At 39.2% G+C, this 27004-nt stretch overlaps 1 protein-coding gene and 1 pseudogene across 4 annotated transcripts in view; both read right to left on the bottom strand.

Annotated features, from left to right (window-relative positions):
- On the bottom strand, positions 1-24271 carry LOC100465208 (annotated as a pseudogene).
- SPRY3 (sprouty RTK signaling antagonist 3) overlaps positions 21557-27004 on the bottom strand; it is a 151841-nt gene continuing 146393 nt past the window's right edge. For all 4 annotated transcript variants that reach the window (XM_034648927.1, XM_034648928.1, XM_034648926.1 and 1 more), the window contains one exon: positions 21557-25380. In XM_034648927.1, the coding sequence (XP_034504818.1) occupies positions 24411-25277 (867 nt within the window). In that variant the 5' untranslated portion in view covers positions 25278-25380 and the 3' untranslated portion in view covers positions 21557-24410. The remainder of the gene's footprint in view (positions 25381-27004) is intronic.

The following is a 27004-nucleotide window of genomic DNA, read 5'->3' as shown; positions in this document are numbered from 1 at the left end:
CTAAGAAGAAAACTCGAGAGGCATAAAGGGGCCGAACAGCACAGTGAGAATGTGAGGTAGAGCCTCATTGACGAGGAGATTTTCATTGAAACCTGAGTGAAGAGCTCAAGCAACGCATGCAAGTACTAGGTGGAAGAATATATTCAAAGCAGTGGGCACATCAAATGCAAAGGACCCATGACCAAAACATTCTTGGGATTTTTGAAGGACAGCCAGGAAATTGATATGGCTAGAGTACAGGGCCAGGACAAGGATTAGGCACTCACAGGACCCTGAGAATGAATGCTTCTTTAAATTTTGTGTATTGGGTTCCTCTTTGTCCTCCCAGGACTCTAGTCCTGGCCCTGCTAAGGTGGAATGAGCAAGGAAAAAAAATGATCTGGAAATATTGCAGGTTTTGAGAAGAGATATGATATTATCTCAGTTATCATTTAACAGAACCACTCTGGTTTTTCTGAGGAGATAGAATGTAGGGAGAACAGTAACAGAAACAAGAAAACCTGTTAGGCTATTAAGATAATAAAGGTGAGAGACAATGTGAGCTTTGATAGGGTAGTAGCAGTGCAGGTCATAAACGGGGGCTGTATTCTGTGTATCATGTGAGTGGCATAGCCAAAAGCACTTCTTGCTAGATTACATGTGGGTTGTTAGAGAAAGAAAAGACTCAAGGATAGACATAACAACTAGAATAATGGAGTTGTCACTTATGTAAATGGACAGTGGTATAGAAGGTTTGGAAAGAAAGGATAAAGGAATGAAGACTTTAGGGTTTTTTTGGTTTTGTTTTGTTTTGTTTTGTTTTGTTTGCACCAAACACCTTTGCATATTTTTAGGCAAATGACAAATATCCAGTTTACCAGCTTTACTTTTTTAAACCTAAGCTTAATGTTACATGTTTAAACAATGTTTAAAACTTACTAAATTGTCAGCATTCATTCACAACTAGAAAAACATGCTCAATTTATATTAAATGAAAAATCTATTATCATTAATGTGTTAATATCTCTTGCTATTAAATACTGACAAAAATTGAAATTATTTTTGCAGGAGATTCATCCTGGCAATGTTAACTTCACAGCAGGCTGACTCTACTTGGCTCACATTTGAAACACAATGAAAAGCAGGTCCATGCTGGTGTTAGTGTAAGAGTCATGGCCACCTTGGATTACGTTTAATAAAAAAGCAAAGTGCATTCAGAGATTTACAACAATTTTAAAGACAAAAACAAAACAAAAAAAACCCAACAAAACAAACCAAAAAAACAAACAAAATCGCCCCAAATAATGGTCCTATTATGTGGTCCCAACAATCAACTCAAAAGTCTATGACACGTAGGGCTCCAATGTGTATAAATTCTTTAGATTAGGTACAGTTATGCTGAAAGTTGAGCTCTTTTGAAATCTTCAAAAAAAATGTTCCTGTTAATCCTCAATGGTGCCAGTTATAGGTAACATTTCTGTTACATGCGTGCATCAATTTTTTTATTATGTTCAATCAGCCAACATACAGTACATCATTAGTTTTTGATGTAGTGTTCAACGATTCATTAGTTGCATATAACACCCAATGCTCATCACAACACGTGCCCTCCTTAATGCCCATCACCCAGTTACCCCATCTCCCATCCCCCTCCCTTCTGTAACCCTCAGACATGTGTGCATTGAGTTGCTTGTTATCCAAGTGTACCAGCTGCTCCTTACCATTTATCATTAAGGACTCAGCTGTTTTCTTCAACTTTTACTCCTTCTTCACCACTCTCAATAATTCTTTTTGTAGTGATTTTTCTATTAACCATTTTAGTGAAGTCGATATAGATTTGAAGTTTCCCATCCCACTACCACCAAATGCCATGGAAAAGAATGAAGTGAGGCCATGACCTGGTTACCTGAAGGAAGTCAATTCTGTATCAAAAGAAGAAAACCCTCTCCAGAAGACAGAAATCCACTGAAGGCACAGAAGCTGTTCTTCAGCGCCTGCTTCCACGGGGGGACCTCTTCTACTCCCAAAAAAGGCCTCAAATGGGTCTTAGAAGAAATCTAATGAGAACAGACCCCTTCCTCCAAAAAATTCCCTGAAGATGTCATCTAAGTTACAGAATGTGAAGCCAAACTCAAACGGGTGGTCAAAATGAGCTCCACCTCCACCTCCATCCTTTAATCCTTCTTTGCTGTATTTGTCATAGATGTCCCATTTTTTAGCATCTCATAACACTTCATATGTCTCAGCTACTTGTTTGAATTTTCTCTACGCTTCCTCTTTATTCTCAGGGTTTTTATCTGTTGGAGTGAGTCCAAGGACAGGCAGCCAACAGGACTGGTGGCAGCTCCTCACACACTTTCCTTTCTCTCCTCAAGACTTTAGTTTTAAATATGTGAAGCTTCAGATGTCCGTTAAACATTCAAGTGAATGTGCCAATTGACTATATACATCTGGATTTGAGAGAAGTCCAGGCTGGAGAAATAAATTTTGGAGATGTGTCAAGATATAAATATTATATAAAGCAATAAGATTGGATAACATCACCTAAGGTATGAGTATAGAAAAAAGAAAATGTCTGAGATCCAAACTCGAACCTTAACATTTGAAATTATCTTCCTACCATAAACAATGAGAAAGGGGGACAAATATATATGCAATGACAGTTTTCAGACTTTGGAAAACAAGAGCAAAGGATTGGGTCTTCTTAAACAAGGAAAACAAATAAAGTGGACCCTATTATTATTTTGTGCTTGGAGACACCTTCTGGATCATGAAGCTGGGAGAATACCAAGCAGAACACATCAGTCTGAGTTGACAGGACAGATAATTGAGTTGGAGGATGCTTGGGGTGCTAGAACTTTGGGGCTGGAGAACTGAGGAGGGGAGAATTAGTCAGGAAAATCTCTCCAGAAATTTGCATAGGGGTCTTTGTAAGCCTTTGGTTAAACATCCATCCACACATGTATATGATGGAACCCCCACAACACAAATCAAATAACTACCCAGAGCTCACACAGAACTGAGAGCTATGTGAGTTCCAACCAACCAGAGTAAAAATACCTCTGATAAATGTTGGACATTCAGTGGAAATTCCAAAAAGAGTCATACCTTCATAAATTAGCCATAGAGAAAAGGCTTTCTGGACTTTTTCTTGCAGAACTTAAAAAAAGAAATCTCAAGAAATTACCTTGATACAAAAGTTTATCAAAATTAAACACTCTTTAAAAATACAACAAAGTCCATTGTTCAAAAATAGTAATTCTCATAATCTAACAGCCAATGAAAAATTATTAAGCATGCAAATGTTACTCAAACCAGGAGGAAAATTGTAGAATAGAAGCAGTCACAGAAATGTTAGAGATAATGTACTCAGCAGGCAAATACCTTAAGCAAGTATGATAAATATTGTAATATGCTCAATAATTTAAGGAAAAACATGCATACACGGCACCTGGGTGGCTCAGTTGGTTAAGTGTCTGCCTTCAGCTCAGGTCATGATCCCTTTGCCCCTCCTCCCACTCATCCTCTCAATCTCAATCTCTCTCTTTCTCTCTCTCTCTCTCAAATAAATAAATAAAAATTAAAGAAAAGAAAAACATGCATACAATGAAAATCACAATGAGACAGGACTAACACACCTGTTAGAGTAGCTAAAAATTTTTTTGAGTAACAATACCCAAGTGCTGATGCAGATTTGGAGCAATTGAAACTGACACATTCCTGGTGAGCAATGGTATAGCCACTTCGGAAAACAATTTGAAATTTTCTTATAAAGTTAAACATACACTTATTATATGACCTAGGAATCCTATTAATAGGTATTTGCTCACTAGAAATAAAAACTCATATTTACATAAATACCTGCATATGAATATGTAGAGCAACTTCATTCGATTGCCCCAAATTAGGAAAAATTAAAATGTCCTTCAAATTGCAAGTGAACACAATAGAAACAAACCACTGAAACATAGAAAACCACAGGTGAATCTTAAATATATTATGTTAAGCTAAAGAAGCCAGATTGAAAAGCTTACATACTGTATGATTCTGTTTATAGGGCATTCATGAAACTCCTAACTATAGGGACAGAAATCAGACCAGTGGTTGCCAGGGTCTGGGGTTGTAGACAAGAGTTATCTACAAAGGATTTGCATGAAGGAATTTTAGGAGTATCCTGATTATGATGGTGGTTATACAGTTTGATACATTTGTCAAAACTCAAAGAATCGTACATCAAAAACTATAAATTGTAGCTGTACAGATTAAAAATAAATTTTAATTGTTTAGAAATAATAATAATGTATTTTGGAATTATAGCCTATGACAACAATAATGCTGATGATGAGAGGAGGAAAATGGAAGTTTGTTGTTGTAAAGTTCTTTTTTTTTTTTTTTTTAAAGATTTTATTTATTTATTTGACAGAGATAGAGACAGCCAGCGAGAGAGGGAACACAAGCAGGGGGAGTGGGAGAGGAAGAAGCAGGCTCATAGCAAGAGCCTGATGTGGGGCTCGAACCCATGACGCCGGGATCACGCCCTGAGCTGAAGGCAGACGCTTAACCGCTGTGCCACCCAGGCGCCCCTGTTGTAAAGTTCTTAACCTGAACCTGAAAGTGTGATGTATTTGAAGGCAGACTGATAAGTCAAAGACGTATATTGTCAACCCTAGGGTTAATGGTAAAAAAAAAAATTAATTAATTAATTAATAAGTTAATAAGCCTATGAAGGAAAAGGAAATAAATTGCAAAACAATTTAAGAAAACCCTCTCAATACAAAAAAAGGGAAAAAAGACAAAAAGGGATAAATAATTGATAGAACAAATTGAAAACAAAGAGTGAAAAAGTGGGATTACATCAACCACATTATTACATTAAATGTAAATGGCCTAAAAATTACAATTTAAAAAATTGTTACAATAGAATACCATTATATATGCATATATAAGAAACTATATGTGCCTACAAGAAAACAACCTTAAATATAAAGCCATAGATTAAAAAGATGGAGAAAAATACACTATGCAAATACTATACAAAGGAAAGATTGAGTAGCTATATTAATATCAGATGAAGTAGACTTCAAAATGAGATATATTATCAGGGATGAACAGGATACCACATAATGATAAAGGAGTCAATTCTGCAAGAAGGCATAACAATCTTAACTGTGTATACACCTAAAAATAGACATTGGGGGAGCCTGGGTGGCGCAGTTGTTCGGCGTCTGCCTTCGGCTCAGGGCGTGATCCCAGCGTTCCGGGATCGAGCCCCACATCAGGCTCCTCCGCTATGAGCCTGCCTCTTCCTCTCCCACTCCCCCTGTTTGTGTTCCCTCTCTCGCTGGCTTTCTCTCTGTCAAATAAATAAATAAAATCTTAAAAAAATAAAATAAAAATAGACATTGAATATATATAAACCAAACTGACATAAATGAGAGAAGAAATAGATAAAGTACAGTTAGAATTGGACATGTCAACATACTTCTTCCAGTAATTGATAAAATAAGCACATAGGAAATCAGTAAGGATAAAGAAGACCTGAACAACATAAACACTAATAACGGTTCAATTAACATTTATAAAACACGTCATCCCAAAACAGGAAAATACACATTATTTTCAACTACACATGAAGCATTCACCACAAAGGACCATATGATGTGCCACAAAATAAGTCTTAATAAATTAAAAGAAATTGAAAACAGAGATTGTTCAAAGACCAAAGCAACATTAAATTACAAAAAATAGTTAAAAGGTATCACTGTGTGTTGTATGTAAGTGATGAATCACTGAATTCTACTCCTGAAGCCAATATTGCACTGTGTTGACTAACTAGAATTTAAATAAAAATTTGAAGAAAAAAACCCCTAGAAAACCTTAATTACTTGGATATGAATAAACACCCTTCTAAGTAACCCATGAGTCAAAGAAGAAATTGGAAATATTTACAACTTAGTGATAATCAAAATGCAACACGTCAAAATGTGTAGGTCCACAGATACAGTAGTACTTATATGGAAATTTATACCTTCCAATGATTATATTTTTTAAAAAAGAAAGAAAAAAATCAATGATATAGGGCAGGACTTCCAGATTCTGAGCGAGGACCTTGGCAAGTCCTCTACACACACACACACACACACAACAATAAAACTAGACAAAACTTTCAAAAACTACAATTACAGAAATCCGTAAACTAACCAAACGCATAAAACAAATTGAGAAGAGTCTATTCAATAAAAACTACTAAACCTTATCTTATAAGAATGATGAAAGTTTGTGGCATTTTAATCTGGAACTGCTTCTATATCTGCCTCCAGCTCCATACCATGGTAATTCTCCAGAGATGAGGTAAGTCATAAGGACCAGAAACTTCACTGCTGGAAGAAGTGGTCCTGAGTTAGAGTTGGGCATGGAGAAAGCCATGACTGGTATTGTTGAAAACAGGAACAAACTCAATGACAAACTAACAAGAAAGGCCAGCATAACAGCTAGCTTGAGATCTTGATACTGGTTGTGGCAAGCAACAGACAAGCAAATCAGCCAGAAACTTAATATGATTTTTTTGGATATGACATCAAAAGCACAGGGAACACAAGCAAAAAGAGACAAGTGGGATTGCATCAAACCAAAAATCTACACAGCAAAAGAAACCATCAACAGAGTGAAAGATAGCCTATGGAATGGAGAAAATACTTGCAAACTATTCATTTGGTAAGCGGTTAAAATCCAAAATACAGGGGCGCCTGGGTGGCACAGCGGTTAAGCGTCTGCCTTCGGCTCAGGGCGTGATCCCGGCGTTATGGGATCGAGCTCCACGTCAGGCTCTTCTGCTATGAGCCTGCTTCTTCCTCTCCCACTCCCCCTGCTTGTGTTCCCTCTCTCGCTGGCTGTCTCTATCTCTGTCGAATAAATAAATAAAAAATCTTAAAAAAAAAATCCAAAATACATAAGGAACTCACTACTCAACAGCAAAACAAAACAAAACAAACAAACAAACAAAAAACCCACCAAATAACCCAGTTAAAAAATGGGCAGAGGACATGAATAGACATTTCTCCAAAGAAAACATAAAAACATAAAAATGGCCAAAAGGTATATGAAAAGGTATTTAATATCACTAGTCATCAGGAAAATACAATTCAAAACTACAGTGAAGTATCTCCTCACAGCTGTTAGAATGTCTATTATCAAAATCATGAAAGATAATAAATTGATCAGCTGTGCAGAATTGGGAACCTTCGTATGTTGTTGGTGGAAATGTAATTTGGTACAGCCATTATGGAAACAGTATGAAGGTTCCTTAAAAAAGTTAAAAATGGAACTACCATATAATCCAGAAATCTCATTTCTGGGTACATATCTGAAGGAAATGAAATCAGTATCTCAAAGAGATATTTGCACTCCCATGTTTATTGTGATGTTATCCATATAGTAGCCAAGATATGGAAACAACTTAAGTGTCCATGTGTCCATTGGTGGATTAAATTTATATAAATTTATATATAAATTTTCTTTATCCGATAATCCATATATATATATATATATTAGTCATCCTTAAAAAAGAAGGAAATTTTGCCATTTGTGACAACATTGATGAATCTGGAGGTCCTTATGCTAAGTAAAATAAGCCAGACACAGAAAGACAAATATTGCCTGATCTCATAGGTGGAATATAAAAAAAGTCAAACTCATATAAGCAGATAGTAGAATGGTAATTGTCAGGTGCTGGTAGGTGGGGGAAATGGGGAGTTTGAAGGGTACAAAGTTTCAGTTATGTGGTATGAATAAGTTCTAGAGATCTAGTGTACAGCAATGTAAGTTAATACTATATCGTATACTTGAAATTGCTTAGACTAGATCTCAAGTGCTCTCACCACACACACACACACACACACACACACACACACACACACACACAATGTGAGGTCACCAGTCAGAATGGCTAAAATTAACAACTCAAGAAACAACAAATGTTGGCGAGGATATGGAAAAAAGGGAACCCTCTTGCACTGTTGGTGGGAATGCAAACTGGTGCAACCGCTCTGGAAGACAGTATGGAGTTTCCTCCAAAAGTTAAAAATAGAACTGCCCTATGACCCAGCAATTGCACTATTAGGTATTTATCCAAAGGATACAAACATAATGATTTGAAGGGGCACATGATCACAAATGTATAGCAGCGATGTCCACAAAAACCAAAATATGTAAAGAGCCCAGATGCCCATTGACAGATGAATGGATAAAGAAGATGTGGTACATTTATACAATGGAATATTACTCAGCCATCAAAAAGAATGAAATCTTGCCATTTACAATGATGTAGATGGAGCTAGAGGTTATTATGCTAAGCAAAATAAGTCAGTCAGAGAAAGACAAATATATGATTTCACTCATATGTGGAATTTAAGGGGAAAAAAGATGAACATAGGGAAAGGGGAGGAAAATAAGATGAAAACAGAGAAGGAGACAAACCATAAGAGACTCTTAACCATAGGAAACAAACTGAGGGTTACTGGAGGGAAAGTGGGTGGGCGGAAGGGGTAACAGTGATGGGCATTGAGGAGGGCACTCGATGTAACAAGCACGGGTGTTATATGCAACTGATGAATCACTAAATCACCTCTGAAACTAATAATACAATATATGTTAATTAAATTGAATTTAAATAAAAAACAAAAACTATGTGAGGTGATGAATATGTTAATTAGCTTGACTGTGGTACTAATTTCATAATATATGCATATATCAAAACATTACATTGTCTACATTGAATTATACTATTTTTGTTTATCAATTGTACCTCAATAAATCTAGAAAAAATCTTGTTAACTGTATTGCCTTATATAAATCATTTAACTTTCCAAAGCCTCAGTTTCTTTTTTTTCTTTTTTTTTTAATGATTTTTTATTATATTATGTTAGTCACCATACAGTACATCCCCGGATTCCGATCCAAAGCCTCAGTTTCTATATCTGTTGCCAATAGTGATAATAAAATAAAATAAAATAAAATAAAATAAAATAAATAAAAATGGGGGCACCTGGATGACTCAAAAAAATAAATACATAAAAATGTAAAAATAGTGGTAAAAAATCTATATCATAAAAATTAAATTTTATACTTGGAACATAGAGGATTCTTGACAATTGGTATCTATTATTTTTATACTGTAGTTGTTTCCAAACATACATTTATAGAAATACTTTAAAGAGGCCCTGTAAACCTGCCTTTGTTAATGATTGGAACTCTTACCAGTAGAAGTCTCTTTCTTTTCTCTAATTATGGTAGTCATCACTTTAAAGGAAAGATTATATTAGTATTCTGCATATTTCTGGAGTATACGTTCTGCCAGAGAGAGATCAGACACCCATACAGTTTCAACCAATATTTCTTTGAGGATAATCTTCATCTCCCTGGAGTCTAGGTTGCATTGTGAATGAAGTGAAATCATATGTGGGAGAATAAACAGCAACCACTAGAAAGTGCTGAAGGGGAAACAGTGTACTTTCAGGGTGTTAGTTAGTTCCAGAAGTGGAGAAATAAAATAAATAGGGGTTCCAAGGGGCAAGGGAAGAGTTTTGGGGAGAAAACAGTGGAACAATACATAAAGCAATGAGTGGCACACAGGTACATTTGTTAATATTTGTTGACCTAACAATTGCCCATGTGATTTCACTTATATGTGAAATTTAAGAAACAAACGATCGTGGGGGGGAAAAAGAAAGAGGCCAACCAAGAAACAGACTTAAATATAGAGAATACACTGATGGTTACCAGAGGGTAGATGGGTGGGGGATGGATGAAATAGGTGGTGGAGATTAAGGAGGGCATTTGTGATGAGCAATGGGTGTTGTATGGAATTGTTGAATCACTATATTGCACACAAAAATTCAATATTACACTATACATCAACCAACTGGAGTGAAAATAATAATTTAAAATAAGAATGTGTAGCATTTCTGGGCCGCCTGGGTGGCTCAGTCAGTCGTTAAGCGTCTGCCTTCGGCTCAGGGTGTGATCCCCAGCGTTATGGGATCGAGCCCCGCATCAGGCTCTTCTGCTGGGAGACTGCTTCTTCCTCTCCCACTCCCCCTGCTTGTGTTCCCTCTCTCTCTGGCTGTCTCTCTCTGTCAAATAAATAAATAAAATCTTAAAAAAAAAGAATGTGTAGCATTTCTGAAAAATGGGCGCAAAGATCGAGATTGAAAAAGAAGGACCTATTGAATATCCAGTTAAAGAGTATTTATAGTGTCAAATTGTCTCTTTACTACAGCCAGAATATGGTTGCCATGTTTATGCCCAGCCTAACAAAAATCTGAGGTTTTACTCTCTGGAGAGATTTCTGAACTGCAGAGTACAAGGCACATGCCCTCACTCTCATTCTAACCCTAGCCCTAAACCTAATCCTAACCCAAACCCTAACCCTAACCCTTTTTTTTTTTTTTAAAGATTTTATTTATTTGACAGAGATAGAGACAGCCAGCGAGAGAGGGAACACAAGCAGGGGGAGTGGGAGAGGAAGAAGCAGGCTCATAGCGGAGGAGCCTGATGTGGGGCTCGATCCCATAACGTCAGGATCACGCCCTGAGCCGAAGGCAGACGCTTAACCGCTGTGCCACCCAGGCGCCCCCTAACCCTAACCCTTAATCACTAACCGCTAATCCCTAAACCTAGCCCTACCATAACCCTAACCCTAACCCTAAATGTATCCCTCTGCAGAGGTCTCTGAACTGCAGGATAATAGGCACATACCATCACCCTGGCCTCAACCCTAACCCTAACCCATATTCTAGCCCTAAACAGAACCCTAATCCTGGATCCGGGGGCGGGGGACGATTTGGCATATATACAAGGGAATATGACTCAGCCATAAAAAAAAAAAAGAAATCTTGCCATGTGCAACGGCATGGATGGAGCTAGAAAGCATTATTCTAAATGAAAACCTAATCCTAACCCCAACCCCTAACCCTAACTCTATAAATTTATCCCTCTGGAGAGGTATCTGAACTGCAGGATAATAGACATATACCCTCACAGTGGCCCAAACCCTAACCCAAACCATTATTCTGGCCTTAAACTGAACCCTAATCCTAGATCTGAGGGGGAAAAAAAAGATTTGGTATATATGTACAATGGAATATTACTCTGCCACAAAAAGAATGGAATCTTGCCATTTGCAATGACATGGAAGGAGCTAGAGAGTATTATTTTAAGTGAAATAAGTCAGTCAGAGAAAGATAAATACCATATGATTTCACTCATATGTGGAATTTAAGAATCAAAACCCATGAACAAATGGAAGAAAAAGAAACAGAGAGGCCAACCAAGAAACAGACTTAACTTTAGAGAACACACTGATGGCTACCAAAGGGGAGGTTGGGGGTGATGAGTTACATAGGTGATGGGAATTAAGGAAGGCACTTGTTGTAATGAATACTGGGTGTTGTATGGAAGTGTTCAATCACTAAGTTGTACACCAGAAACTAATATTACACTGTATGTTAACTAACTAGAATTCAAATCAAGACTTGAAAAAATAAAAAAATAACCTTATAAATATAAAAAAGAAAGGTTGCTCCAACTTAACTACCATGATATCCATTTATTTATTCATTCAACAATAAAATATAAGAATGAGATAGTAAGAATTCCTATGGGGGGGAAATGAAGCAAAACAAGGATAGAATGGTGAGCAATGCCGATTTAGGATGGTCAGGGAAGGCCTCCTTGAGGAAGTGACATCTGAGTGGACGTCTGATTTAAGTGAGGGACTGGGCCATGTAGACATCAGGAGAAAAGCATGCATGTAGGGCTTTATAACCATGATGGAAATTATGAATCTGATTCTAAGTGAATGGGAAGACCATTGGAGGATTTTATGCAGGAGAATGACAAGATCCAGCCTTCAGTTTTAGAACAATCACTCTGGTTTCTCTGTTGGGATTAGACTTTGGGGGAGGCGTCATGAGTAGAATCAAGGAGCTGCTGCACTTATCAAGGAAGGAGATAAGGGTGGATGAGACCCTTATCTCATAAGGTAGTAGCAGTGATAATAGAGAGAAGTGGTCAAATTCTGTATTTATTTTGAGGGTAGAGCTAACAGGATTTGTTGGCCAATTGATATGAGAAAAAGGTAGGAGTCAAGGATACCTCAAAATGGTTGGCTTGAGTCGTTGGAAGAATGGAGTCATAATTTACTGAAATGGGGCAAACTGAGCGAGGAGCAATTTTCAAGAGTATAGAAATCATTTACTGCCTAAATATGTTAAGTTTTATGTTATTATTAAACTTTTAAGTGGGGATTCTAAGAAAACAGTCTGGAATTCAGGGGAGCAGTTGGGGCTAGAGATATAAATTTGGGAGTTGTGCGTATATAAAAATGGTGCTTAAATGCAGGAGACTAGATGAGATCACCAAGAAAGTGAGTGTAGATAGAGAAAAGAAGAAGATTAAGAACTGAAATTTTTGGCACTGTAATATTTAGAGTTCAGAGAGATGAAGAAGAATCATAAAAGGACTTGGAAAAGGAGAGATCACTGAGGCAGGAAGAGGACTAGGAGAGTGTCATGTGCGGGATGACAAGTAAGGAATGTATTTCAAGAAGGAGAGTGTGTTGAATGTTTTTATGCCGCACGTCACATGCTCCTGGACCACCATTTGTTCAGGACATGGCTGTAGCAGCTGTATGCAGGGGTAACTTGCTACCTCATTCAGCTGTTTCTTATACTATTTCTTCCTGCCTTGGGGCTTCTCTGCTCTCACCAGGTAGAAGACCGGCAGGATCCTGCTCAGTGATTCTAGTTCATGAACAAATCTGCAAGTGCCAGTGAGTTAATACTCTCTCAGATTACCCTTTGGTCAATGGGAGATAAAATATGATGGATAAACACTCCTCTCTTTTATGTCTGATGGAAAATTCTAAAGTGCATCTATACAGTTCCAAATGGAGTCCTCAGTGGTAAATAGATTAATAACATATCCTTGAATTGATGGTCCCTCCTTTCCTGATTCATTCTTTTCAGTCCTGTTTCCTTTTTCCTGAGTCAGCTCCTCAAATAAACTAACTGCATGCAAGTCCTTATCTCAGGCTCTGCTAGGCTTTTTGGGGATAGAGGGCATGATCAGCTGGGACAAGTACTGCTGACAAGTTGAGTAAGATGAAGACTGAATTTACCATTGGATTTAGGAAAGTAGAATCATTGGAGACATCAATAAAAGCCATTTCAGTGGAGGATTTGTTCAAAAAGGCTGGCTGGAGAAGGTTCAGGAGAGAATGCCTCTATTTTCTCAATGACATGTGGCAAGGTCATAGATGGAGTGGAGGTATGAAGGAGGTGGGGGTATTGGATGTGTGATGAGAGAAGGATGAGATAGCCTTTTTGAAATTTGGAAAATAAACTAAAGAGAGAAATGAAGTAGAAATGTCTGGTGGTACTGAGGGCTCACTTGAAGTTTGTGGTTGTGTATTTTTCTCTAACCACTTTCCTCTGTTTAGATGAAAATGTGGAACAAGTGGTTTTATTGAACTGAGGTTTAGATTTTTTAAAGCAAGTATGCTAGGGAGAAAAAAGATCAAAGGTGTTACGATGGATCAGGGAACGCAAGCTGGGTAAGAAGGGCTTTAAAAATGGGGGGGCAATGTTCATAGCAGCATTGTCCACAATAGCTAAATTGTGGAAGGAGCCGAGATGCCCTTCAACAGATGACTGGATTAAGAAGATGTGGTCCATATATACAATGGAATACTACTCAGCCATCAGAAAGAACGAATTCTCAACATTCGCTGCAATATGGACGGCACGGGAGGAGATAATGCTAAGTGAAATAAGTCAAGCAGAGAAAGACAATTATCATACGGTTTCACTCACTTATGGAACATAAGAACTAGGATGATTAGGAGGGGAAGAAAGGGATAAAGAAAGGGGGGTAATCAGAAGGGGGAATGAAGCATGAGAGACTATGGACTCTGAGAAACAAACTGGGGGCTTCAGAGGGGAGGGGGGTGGGGGAATGGGATAGACTGGTGATGGGTAGTAAGGAGGGCACATATTACATGGTGCACTGAGTGTTATACGCAACTAATGAATCATCGAACTTTACATCGGAAACCAGGGATGTACTGTATGGTGACTAACATAATATAATGAAAAATATTATTATAAATAAATAAATAAATAAAATAAAAAATAAAAATGGGGGGGCACCTGGGTGGCTCAGTCGTTAGGCATCTGCTTTTGGCTCAGGGCGTGATACCAGGGTCCTGAGATTGAGCCCTACATCGGGCTCCCTGCTCCGTTCGGAGCCTGCTTCTTCCTCTCCCACTCCCCCTGCTTGTGTTCCCTCTCTCTGTCAAATAAATAAATAAAATCTAAAAAAAAAAATGGGGGGGGGAGGTCAATTTTATATGATGTTTGAGGATAATAGGAGCAATGGGCCAACACTGAAATTACCCAGAACTCTTCATGCAATGATTTTATCAAAGTTAGCTAATTAAGTATACTATTACATATTATATCCAAGTTATGTCAGGATAAGTTCTCAGAATGTAAGAGGGCACTGTTAAATATTCTGGGAAATAAGTATCAACTGAGACTGTCCCAGGCAAATGGGGACATCCTATGACTCTCCTCATATAGCCATTTTTAGACTGAAAAGAAGTAGATTATAGTACTTATGAGTGCAAAATATTTAGAATTATGGTTTCTGGGTTCAAAACCAGGCACAGAAAGCCTAAGTAACCTACCAAATGTGCCTGACACATAGTGTAACGACATACAATTCTTTGGATGAAATTCATCAAGGTTGGCTTCTCTCATCTCATACTGTCTTGTGTGTTATCACATTTACCCTCTGATTCTAAACTCAATGTTGCTTCCGCACTTTAGCTCATGCTCTAGTCTTTTATGGTGTAATTACCCTTTATTCTCCTCAGGTCCAATCTCCATTCTGTTTATTTGAAATTCTGTTGAAATAGATTTCAATGTTCCTACTATTAGTGCACAACCAAATTTGACCATTCGTTTAGAACTAGAGACAGTCTGATTTCTCACTCTGTCCACATGCTATTTTATGCAGCTCATCCCAGGTTTTTGTGTTAATTGTTGTCAGGCAAACTACAAGCACTTCATCAGCAGTGTAGCTATTAGCAATGAGTTTGGGTTATATTTTCTAAGAAATCAAGATCCCTGAAACATGGTTTCTAACGATCCAAGTTTTCCTAAGCGTAAGTCATTATCTCTGAATTATCTGAAAGGTAACCCTGTCTGAGGCAGGTCTGGATCATAAGCGCCCATCACTATACTTTTAGGCCTCTTGATTCCTTCAAATTCTTTGTCTCTCTGCCTCCCCCTTAAAAAGGAGGCATTTCAAGATAAAATAATTATATATATATATATATATGTAGATTTTTAAAACTAGGTTGTAATGTGACATATAGAAATACCTACTTTAATCATGGCTTGTTTTTAATTTATTAGGATGGCTGAAATAAAAGGATAAAGGAGTGCTTTGTTAAGTAAATATATTTCTGTATTTAAAAATAACTTTCAACTAAATACTTAAAAATCATTGGCAAAAATGAATGATGAATTAGGAATGTGCATTATACTTTCAAAATAAAGAAGACACAAGAGGTCCATTTTATAAATGGTACAGAATTCCATTTTTACCAAATAAACAAGTAGCCAGATGTATGACTCCTGGGGGAATAGAAGTGGCCTCTTCTGGAAATTCCTAATATCTGGGATGGATAAGACAGGAATGGGTCTAGAACTCTGTTCTGGGGCCCTGGAATTCAGAATATGTGTTCCTTGTGGTTACAGATCATTCTGGGGATACTAGACCCCCAAATAATCTACTTCCTCAGATCAGCCAAACCAGAAAACCTCTTCCCTCCTGTCTTGCTTCTTTAGCAGTAGCTCCTCCTAATTGGAAGCCCTCCCCTTGCCTTTCCATGTACCCTACCTTTCAAAAGACACACCTTTTTTAAAAAATCCCTTCCATCCAACCCCTAACAGTCCTCAGGAATGGAATGTACAAGTCCCATAGAAACCCTGGGCTAGTTCAGTCCTAAAGCCATGTTGTAGTTGACTGACTATAAGAAGTCCAGGTATCTCACTACTTTTATATATTTGTAAATTCCAACTGCAGTGAGAGAAAGAGAAAGAAAAGAATGACCTCTCTCATCAACTCTGAATTTCTTGTCACTGACACCAAGTTAAGTTTAAAGATACACAACCCACACAAGGGGTCCTTTTTGATATATGTTATCAGGTAGACACAATACCCAATACCCAAATAATTGATGGATTAAAATAGGAAACAACTTTCATTATGCTATTTTATAGACTCAGCTTCACATATGTGTTGTATATTAATTCCCTAGTGTATAACATTCCTCCATATTTGCGCAGAGCCTTATACATTAGAAATGTGTCTGTTTTAATGAGTCTCACAAAATCTGTAGGATTTATTATCTTCATTTTATAAATGAGAAAAGCAAAGGAGCAGAAAGCACAGTATAGAAAGAGAAGCAGTGTAGTATGAAGATAAGACCTCTGGCCTAGGAGTCAGAGGACCTGGGTTTTCCTAACTCCTAACTTTGTTTCTAATTAACTGTGTGGTTATGATTAAGTTACTTCCCCTCTCCCAGCTGCAGTATCTGCATTTGTAGAATGAAGTGATTAGGCTTTCTCAACCCTGTTTGCATATTAAAATCACCCAAGAGCTTTAAAAAAAATCCATTCTTCAACCCTACCTCCAAAGATTTTGATTTAATTGGTCTCAGGGTACTGCGATTTCCACAACACCACATTGACTGAGAAGAAGCCAATCCAGGGAAATCCACAAATCCAGTCTGGTATTTCTGAAGGAAAGAAAGCTCGTCATTTAGTAAGTTCCAGGTACTCTGGGACATGTCCTAGAAGGCAGTTTGAAAGGCTGAGAGTGTTAATGGGCATACTCTTAACTTTGAACCTCTAGGGGAGAGCTCAAGGCGCCACCCACATCTCTCTCTCTCTCTCTCTCTCTCTCTCACACACACACACACCCACACACATACATGCACAGACACAGAGAATCATTCCAACAGATGTGCTATAGGAGCTTGAAAAAGAAAGAAGAGCGATGATAAAGGTCAAGGACAAAAAGGAGTTCAAGAGGCTGGTGAAATGAAGTTTTAGGTGAGAGAAACAAACTGATCGCAGAGCTTTTTTCTTTCATATGGTTTGTTTTCTTAACCTTTAAAACAATTTCTCAACCCACATTTAGTATTAGTCCTCACTACTCTTTCTTTCTTTGCGTTAATATAGCTCATGCGTTAATATAGCTCACGTGTTAATATAGCTGGAGACGACTACTTCGGAGGCCCTCACTCCCGCTGGAAAAGGTCCCTTTCATAGAGTGCAATTGTTACCAACTCATCTCTGGTATTATAATAGTATTCTTTTCCTTGGATTTCCTTTTTAGTTTTTTGTTTGTTTTGTTTTTGTCATCAGAGTGGTAAGATTTTGAAGGCTAAGATTAAAGTGTGGACCTAAAAGAAAAGGGTTGAGTGAGTCATTCAGTGTCCCTTAGAACATATGTTCAAAATGAACCTTCAGAATGCTTGTATAGTTCACCTCATCTTGTCACAGTAGGAAAACATACAGATGACTTGAGGTTAAAGCCCTATATTAATAGGGGCGTCTGGGTGGCTCAGTTGTTAAGCGTCTGTCTTCAGCTCAGGGAGTGATCCCGGGGTCCTGGGATCAAGCCCCGCATCAGGCTCCTTCGCTGGGAGCCTGCTTCTTCCTCTCCCACTCCCCCTGCTTGTGTTCCCTCTCTCGCTGGCTGTCTCTCTCTCTGTCAAATAAATAAATAAAATCTTTAAAAAAATAAAGCCCTATATTAATAAAACTAGGGTATTCGCCTAAGTGACTGTCTCTGTTTTCTTTCCTTAGTAATCTTCATCAGCAGTGTTTGTTAGTTCCTAAAGGACTTGGGGATTTCCAGATCTTTGTCATCTGTGGCTTTTACCATCAGAGACATGACAATTACATGGTATAGTCAAAAGAATTGCCTGAATAGTTGAAGAATGACAACTTCTGGGTTGTCCAGAATGAGTACTATTTTTCTAGGAGACTGGCCAGTAAATACAATTGGGAACAACATATATAATTTTGATTGTGATGATATCAAGATCCCTAAACAGTGAGCGGTGTCATTCTCAAGATGTCTTTCCTTGAAGGCTATGTGTCTTGTCATTCTGGCCTTTGAAAGCAGCAACACTGGTAGTGTGTTGATCAATTTGAGGGTCAAGATAAGGATGTGGGCCTAGATTAGGATAAAGGGACCAAGGATTTTAGTGTTATCAAACCTTAGGCCGGAGATTCAAAGGGGGTACTAATGGCCACATGCTAAATCATCAGAGTAAAAAGCTAATTGAGGATTTGGAGGTTGAGAATTTTAGCTACATTTATAACTAATTAAATGCTTAGTGGATAAGTACAAAGTTTTTTATCTGAGCAACTAGAAGCTTGGAATTGGCATTAAAAAAGATAGGAAATGCCGTGAAGGTCAGGTTTGAGGAGAGAAAGATTAAGAGCCTTGTCTGAAGATGTTATGTTTGAAATTCCTAATAGATATCAGAGTACAGATGTGAAATAGATATTTGGATATATGAGCGGAAGTTCAAGAAAATTTTATTTATTTATTCAACAGAGATAGAGACAGCCAGCGAGAGAGGGAACACAAGCAGGGGGAGTGGGAGAGGAAGAAGCAGGCTCATAGTGGAGGAGCCTGATGTGGGGCTCGATCCCGTAACACCGGGATCACGCCCTGAGCCGAAGGCAGACGCGTAACCGCTGTGCCACCCAGGCGCCCCTGGAGATGTAATTTTGAGACTCATCATGTAAATGGTACCTAAAGAGCATATTTCAAAGACCAGTTCCTGGGATTCTTGACTATGAAGAGGCGAAGAAAGTGAGGGGCTCCAGCAGAGAATACCAGAGGAGGAGAAGACAGTTTGAAGTAGGAGGAAAGCCAGAAGAATGTGGTATCCTGGAAGCCAAGTGATAAAAGTGTTTTTAGGAAGACAGAATGAGCAACTATGTCAAATGGTGTTAGTAACTCAGGCACATGAGAACTGAGAAATAACCACTGGACTCAGTAAAGTAGATGTCATTGAGTTTTACTGCACTGTTTGTAGGATAGCATGATTTCATTATTTACCTGGAAAAATTTTCAGAATTTTCTTATGCTCATCTTTTCTTGCATGAAAAAAGCACGAATTAAATCACTGGAATGCATTCAGTGCTTTTATGACATTGCCCATAGATAAGAAACCATACCAACTGGATGTTTTTATTAACTAGATGCTTTGACTTCATGTAAGAATCGTCTATAGGGCACAGGGAACTATTTTTATGAGAATAAATGATAGTATAGCACTTAGAATGTGTCTATGTGATATTATCATAATTAGTGGCTGAAATAGAAAAAGATTCAGTTGACCGACAGAATGTTTTATTTTTTTGTTGCAAAATAACTTAGCCATTTTTTTTTCCTGAATTTATTAGCTTGACCAGTTTTCCTGCTATTATGCTGATGAAGCCTAAATGAATATAAGTGCATTCATGTACATGCATTGGATTAGACATGCTTTTTGAAGAGTTCAGTAAGATAAAGTTTCTTTTTATGCTAAGAAGAAGGATGTTTTGAGGCTTTGTTACTCCTCTAGTTGAACCAGGGACTTCATTTCCATGCATTTCCATATTCTTCAAAGCGAGTCAAAGAATACATAGGTTCTCGAGTTCTTATGTCTCCCTATATCCACACACTTGCCTTGCTGTGTGTAGTGGAGCCACTATGCTACCCCTTGCTGCTAAGGTGTGAGATGCCAAGGTACATGCTTGGGCATCCACACATGTACTGCCCAGGAGTGTAGGGGAGTTAATATCCCACAGGAAAGGTATTTGACTAATGAGACAGGAGGCAGGAGATAAATTCTTCTCCTTTCCTCCCCCAGACAGGCTATATGGAGATGCAGTGGGGCCTTTCATAAGAAATTGAGAAATTAGCTTGTCATGAAACAGATTATGGCCAACACAATGATACTTTCCTTTATGTTTTCTCTCCTTCCTTCCCTACTCCACTACTCTTTTTCTTTACTCTTACTTCCTTGGGATTGCACATAAGCTTTTGCTTCAAGTTCTATTTTCTAAGAAACTCAGATATCTGGAAATATGTCATAATTCCACCAAATTCAGAACTACGTGACTTTGGACAGGTCATATTCCCTCTCTGTGCATCTTTTTCTCCAACTATACAACATTGGTGTTGGAGTAGATGCTCTTTAAGAGATGTTCTTTCTGGCTCTGAAATAATATTAGGGTATAAAGAATTGCCAGTGTGAAGGAGGTGATGAGAAAAGGTAAGAAATTATACTGAACAACGGTCATCAGTGGATTGCTTACATTTGAATCCGAAGAATGCACTTGGTATAATCAATGAGGCTCAACGTTAACAGTTCGAACTAATCTCAAATTCTAAACATAGTTTTCGTTCTACTTTCTGCAGAAGGAAATCAACCTGGTTTTCCTGGGCCTATAAAGAAAAGGTTACGCTCTTTTAAAAACTCTTACCTTCTCCGGCACAAGCGAAAATATTTCTCTACTAGTTCTGCGCTGTAAACTGCCTAAGAAGCGGCAACTGGCTGCAAACGTGTTTTCAAAGGGAGTAGTGAAGTCTGTAGCGCCACCATCTTGGGGGGCAAACCAGCTAATATATGATGTCTGTAACTATCGCTTCACTCCTAACATAGGAGCACATTTGTTTCAACTCTTGGGCTGCAGAACAACTGGAGTTAGGGAAAGGACTATTCACTGTCTGAGGCTTGCTATTCCCGAGGGTTTGCATTATGTTCCAAGCTTCTATCCCGAACGCTGTGGAGCATATGGACTTTGGACTCAGACAGCCTAGGTGCAAATATTAGCTCCTTCACTTACAAGATTTGTTACTTTTGGCGAGTCAATTAACCTCTCTGTGCTTCGGTTTTCTCATGTAAAATGGCAATTATAACTGTACCTACATGTTACAGTTAATGTGAGAATGAAATGAGCTAATATAGGCAATGTGCTTAAAGGAGTGCTTAGCACATAGTAAGCAGTGTACAAATGTGCAATATATTTATTATGGCCGTCATGGTGAGGGAAGATGGACTGGAATCAAAGTAAAACCCCTGACTAAGCCATGTGAAATGTATCAGGGAACCAATACGTGGAAAGGAGTAGAATTAGGGGGTAACAGATGACTTAACGGCACAAAAATGCTAAGCAGGAAACGCCCTCTAAATATTCCTGTTTATACAGTACATGACACAAGGTAGAAAAATAATGAAAACAGAGGCTTTCTGCAGGATTTAGAGTTCTTTCATATATATTTTAAATATACATGTGCAATACATTAAAATATATAGAGATGTGTGAATATATATATTTACACACACATACACACACACATATATATACACATATATATATATGTGTATATATATATATATTTATATATAAAATTTCACAGAAGGGTACATATGCACACTCACACGTCTGTACACATACCCCAACAGGACCCATCTATATGTAAACCAGATGCAGCCCGTATCAGGCCAACTTGGACACAAGGGAAAGCCCTGACTCAGCGGCAGATTGCAGATTGCAATTGCATGTGAGTAACCCTTCAGTTTCTTCTACCAAGTGTAAGGCCATTTAGAAATACACTGAGAAGAGCTCTTCTGGGTGTATGGCAGAGCCCAGGGCCCCTCTGGCAGTGCACAATTTGCCTGAGTAAGGACTGCAGGATTGGGATATCAAGGAGCTATCAAGGAGGAGGGACGTGTGTTGTTTGGGCCCTGAAACTAATAAGCAAACATCCATAGAATAACTTTAGCTCCAGGAACAATGCACTAGTGTCGTAGAATCCTTATATATCTCAGCACTAAGCAAATTTCAGGCATAAGCGGGGAGCAGTGTGTGTTGCTACTCATCACCATCCAGCTTTTAGGAGCAGGTAAGTCAAAGTTCAATCAGGCAGACTCGTAAGATTTTAAAAAGTGACTTAAAATGGAAGGATCTGAAAGCAACTGAAGAGGTTACAGGTATTGGTTTGGGTTTATAATGTTCCAAGAAGCCAAACCTTATATATGGCACCATTTGCAGCAATATCATTAACATTATTAGTAATCATCATAACATATTTATATATACAAAAATAGAGCAAAGCAATTCTAGAACAGGAGGCGAAAGTGAAAGCATGGGGCTGTGTGCAGCCCAAATGTCAGTACACTTCAGGAAGTTTCAGACCCAACAAAAACTAAGTGGCACATATTTCTATAGTATATATCCAACAACGGGGTGTGGATGTTTCCTTCTTCTTCCCCCTGTGTATGACTATACATTTCTCCCCACCTCTCCACTCTGCAATACACATCCATGCACACTTTAAAAGAGATGATATAGAAAGTTAGAGTCTGGAAGTCTTAAACTAAGTTGGAGCACCTTGATTTCAAGCAAGTGCCCTCAATCTCTGAATTCCTTAGTGAATTTTGGATTCACTTACAGAGGGAAACTGAATCTAATTCTTGTGTCTTTTAGCAGCTGTCTTTAGGAGCCTGCCATCCCCACTGCAGCCTTTTCCCATTGAAATGGATTCACAACACAGGCTCTCGGTATATTTTTAAAAGTGAAGTCAGTTCTCTGCTTTATGTGTCTTTCATCTCAGTTTTCCACTGTTGCTGAAATTTAGGTTCTCAGGCAATTGCCATTGCAGACAAAGCCAGGAGTGAGCACAACATGTGCAGCAAAGAGTAGGCGAAGATACAGCTTGGTTAGGGATTCCTTGTTTTTTGTGTTTTGTGTTTTTTTCCACACTTCAGCTTCTACAGGTGACAGAGCCAAAGGTGATGTCCACTGGGGGCAGCCGCAACACCTGATAGTTAATTAGCTACCCACCATGCACTGCACAAAGACCACCACACTAACTTGGCATGGTTCCAGAAAAATTGAATGGCAATGGCTTTCCGTCACTGCTAAGAGTCCCAAGAGAAAAGTCCCATGACCTATGTGATGTAGGGTACAGAATACTGAACTAGGAGTCAGAAGGCTTGTATTCCAGTCCCAACCCTGCTATGAACTCAGTGTGTGGCCTTGGGAAAATCCCTTCCTATCTCCAGGCCTCAGTTTTCCCACCTGCAAAATAAGGGCATTGAACTAGAATAACAATTAAGATTCCTTCCAGCTCTAAAGTTTTATGACTTTTTATGTCCATAATTAAGGCCTGAGCCATGCAGTCTCAGGGCAGTTAGCTTCTAAGAGAGAACAGACCTCTGTAATATCCCTTGCTTTGTTCATTTAGCTATAAAGCACGTCTGCCTTTGGCACTTGGGTCAGACATACAAAGTTATGAGCATCCTGATTTACTATCCTACTCCGCATGCTAGTGGAATCTGTCAGTACTATAAGTTGATTACTGGGAAAGGGAGTAAAACTCCAACTAGTTAAACCTGGAAACGTAAGATACTTTTTGCCTCATATACTCACAAACAGGTGAGTGTGGTTATGAGTGTGCACACACACGTCAGGATATAGACTATTGCTAGTGATCAGTTCATTACAGTAATCCATTTCCCTTAATAAAATTTAGTAAATAGTATAGCATAGCAAGGTTTGGCGTCAAAGGAAACACCTACGGAAAAACAGCACTTTTGGACACAGCAGAGAAAGAAGGACAGGTAGAGAGAGACAAAGATAAATCAAACAAGATAGAGATCCAAGTAGAGAATGGATTAGTCTGAGAGAGGGAGGAAAGGAGTAGAAGGAAGGGAGAAAGAAAAGAGAGGAAAAATAAAAATAAGGTGGGAATGGAGGGGGGGACACAGAACAGGAGGAGAGAGGGAGGAAAAGGCTAAAGAAAAGAAGGGCAGTTAACAGGGAGCAGGGGTCAGATTCCCTGGAATATTGAACACTGTTCCACATGGACCTGTGAAAACCATCTTAGGAGAAAGTTTCCAAAGGCACCGTGGAAAGTAGAGTGATGCTCAGAGCCTACATCAAGAGGCATTATGTCGGGGACCCCCTAAACCTCCACGTTGCTGGCTCTGCCAGTCCTCAGTGTCCAGATCTCATGCTTATATATCACCTGAATTTGCCACGACAGCCACAGGGCTCCAATGGCAAGGTGTAAAACTGTTGAAGAGGAGTGGGATAGATACTGTGAGAACGAACAAGGCGTCCCGCACCGGGATGTACTTGGCCATCCCCCTGACACTGCAGGAGCCAAACTGGGGAGGCCCTAACTTTGGCTGCTTTACTCCTTCTCCCCCCTTCACAGATGAGGCCCACACTTTACGAAAGGGAGTTGGAAGGAAAAAGCTCTGGATCCACTTTGTAGGAAGGTCATACGGACTTCTCCTGGGCCTTGGGGAATGGTGCGCTACCAGAAGAGATTTTTCTGCACACGGTGTTGGTGTGCCTCTTACAGCGGCAGCCCGGTCGCCTGAGGCTGTCATAGCCCTGCTGGCACAGATGGAGGCATCCGCGGGTAGGCAGGTAGCAGCACAGGCAAGGTAGGAAGAGGGAGATGAGGCTCATGGCTGCCCAGCGGACAAAGCAAGCGCTAGGCCCGCAGGAGCAGGGCTCGTCAGCGCAGTTGTCCTCGTCGTCAGTGGAGCAGTGGTAGAAAAGCCCCTTAACGCAGCAGAGACAAGTGCCATAATCGAGGAGGCTCTCAGCAGAGCAAAGGCAACGCTGGTTACACAGCCAGCAGGAGGGGAGAGGACGAGCTGCTGTGCAGAGGACACATTTGCAGCGCCCACACTCCTCGCAAATGAAGAGGTGCTCCCTGGGGTGCCCTGCAGATTGCTCAGCTTCTCCCTTCAGAGCACCATCAGCCTTCGGGTGAGCCCCTGCTCCAGGCTGGGTTCGGATGATGGACTGGCCTGAAGGTGAGGGCGTAATGCTGGCCAAGAGCCTTTGATCAGAGGCAGTGGTGCTATGGGACATTGAGCTGGCAATGCTAGACTGGCTCAGATGCTGAGGCAAGGGCTGCAACTGATGGCACTGGCTGAGACTGCGGGGAAGAGCAGTAGGCATGGCAGCCAGGGACCAATCAGATTTGTGGGTTTGCACTATAAGGGAAGGGCTGGAGAGGGCCTGTTTACAGGGGACTGGAGGCCGTTCCACATAATCATTGCTAGCATGAGTAGAGCGCAGCTGTTCAATAGGCAGAATTTGTTGGAAATCATCTGTCACTGCAGCATCCATTTTGCTTTGATTCTTGAGTTCTGAGTGGTTTTGGGTCAGGGTGGCACTTGTGGTGATAAATAGCCCTTGTAGTTACATGGACCTTAGGGCACATCAGAAACTCCTAGGAGAGAAGAAATAGAAACAACACATAAGAAGACACAGGCATGGCTGCTTTGCGGGACTGACAAAGTGCAGGCCCTGTCTCACCACTACCTTCAGTTACCTCAGCGTGGCCTTCGAGTTACAGCTTTATCCCGTAATTGACCCCAACCACATCTTTACAGGCAAATCGGGTCAACCCACCCGGACTATAAAGCACTCTGGGAGCGAAGCTCACATCATTAATTCCTTTTGTATTCCATCATATGACTAGGGTCACAGGAGCAGTGAACTCATTCAGATGCTTGCTAACAGAGAAATTTAGGCCTTGAGCACCAAAATTCTAATAAAAATGGAAGCTAATTTCAAATGGAAAGGCTACATCTTGAAGTAATACTAATGTAAAAGAAAAAGCCTCAAAAGTCTTCCGTGAGAAACTGCATGGGTGTGTGTAGGAGACATATATACACATGCAGATATATATAGATACATATATAAAATACATATATATGTATTTGATGGTGTATATATATCTTCTGCCTTCAGTAAAATTTCTAATAAGCATAATAAACAGATGAGAAAGGAATTGCTTGATTCAGTGAATATAGGCAGGCAAGATGCAATAATGGCAGTGATATGGCAGAGACACAGAGAACAAAAAGCAGGCTATCTGTAGAATAATAGGAAAAAACTACCCCAAAGTGTACGCAAGCCAAGACTAATCATCTTGCAGGTCTCCTCACCTTTAGTCTGTTTTAACTAACTTACTGAGGAGATAATTCTCTCTAAATGGTACTGTGGCTCCAGAATCAAACTTTAATATAAAGAAAATTTTTTTTAAATATGTGTGAGTAACACTGGGGATGGGGGAACCATATAAGATGATCTCTGAATTATTTGAAATATCACCTGTAACTGTACCTATTTAAACGAAGTTGGGTATCTAGAAAGCTTATGCTTGTGTGTCCACTGTACCACAATCAGGAAGAGTTGGGTGGTCATTCCCTGAAGGATCTGAAGGAGCTTAATTCTGATAATGGTGACTGATCACTGTATTGCACCACCTGGAAGACTGAACGGCCAAAAAGGTGTACACAAGAAAACTTAAGCACAAATCCAAGAGTCATCCTGGAGGCATTAGGACCTAGGAAACACTAGCATGAATAAAGTATATATTTGAAATCCATCATATTTCAGGCCTCCTCAAAATAGATCGATTACTCACACTACTGTATGGAATGCAAAGCTTGAATGAGTAATAGAAATGAACAAGTGAAAGAGGATAGTGCTTGATTAGGTTTCCATAAGCAAGCAAACACGACACTGAAATGTGCCCAGAGCTCAATAACAGGAAAAATAAGGATGCCGTTCATAAAGGACTCAGTGGCTAATAATATGACCATACTCATTGCCTTTTGAGGCTATATCCCCATGCAAACCTGTTTAGTTGAATTTACATCTGTTCATTTTTTGAAAGGAAGATTTAATTTGGTTAAAAATAACTTTTCTGGCACATCACAGAAAAGAACCAGTCTGACTATAATTTCACTTTTTAGCTAGTTGTTGTGGTGTTATTTAATGCAGCACTAGAGAATGCAAATAAACACCATGGACATTCTAAGACTCAAATATCTATGACACTTTTG

Source organism: Ailuropoda melanoleuca, chromosome X (genome assembly GCF_002007445.2).
Source record: "Ailuropoda melanoleuca isolate Jingjing chromosome X, ASM200744v2, whole genome shotgun sequence".
Taxonomy (NCBI): Eukaryota; Metazoa; Chordata; class Mammalia; order Carnivora; family Ursidae; genus Ailuropoda; species Ailuropoda melanoleuca.
The sequence above is the reverse complement of the archived record's forward strand: the minus strand, read 5'-3'. Positions and strand labels throughout refer to the sequence as shown.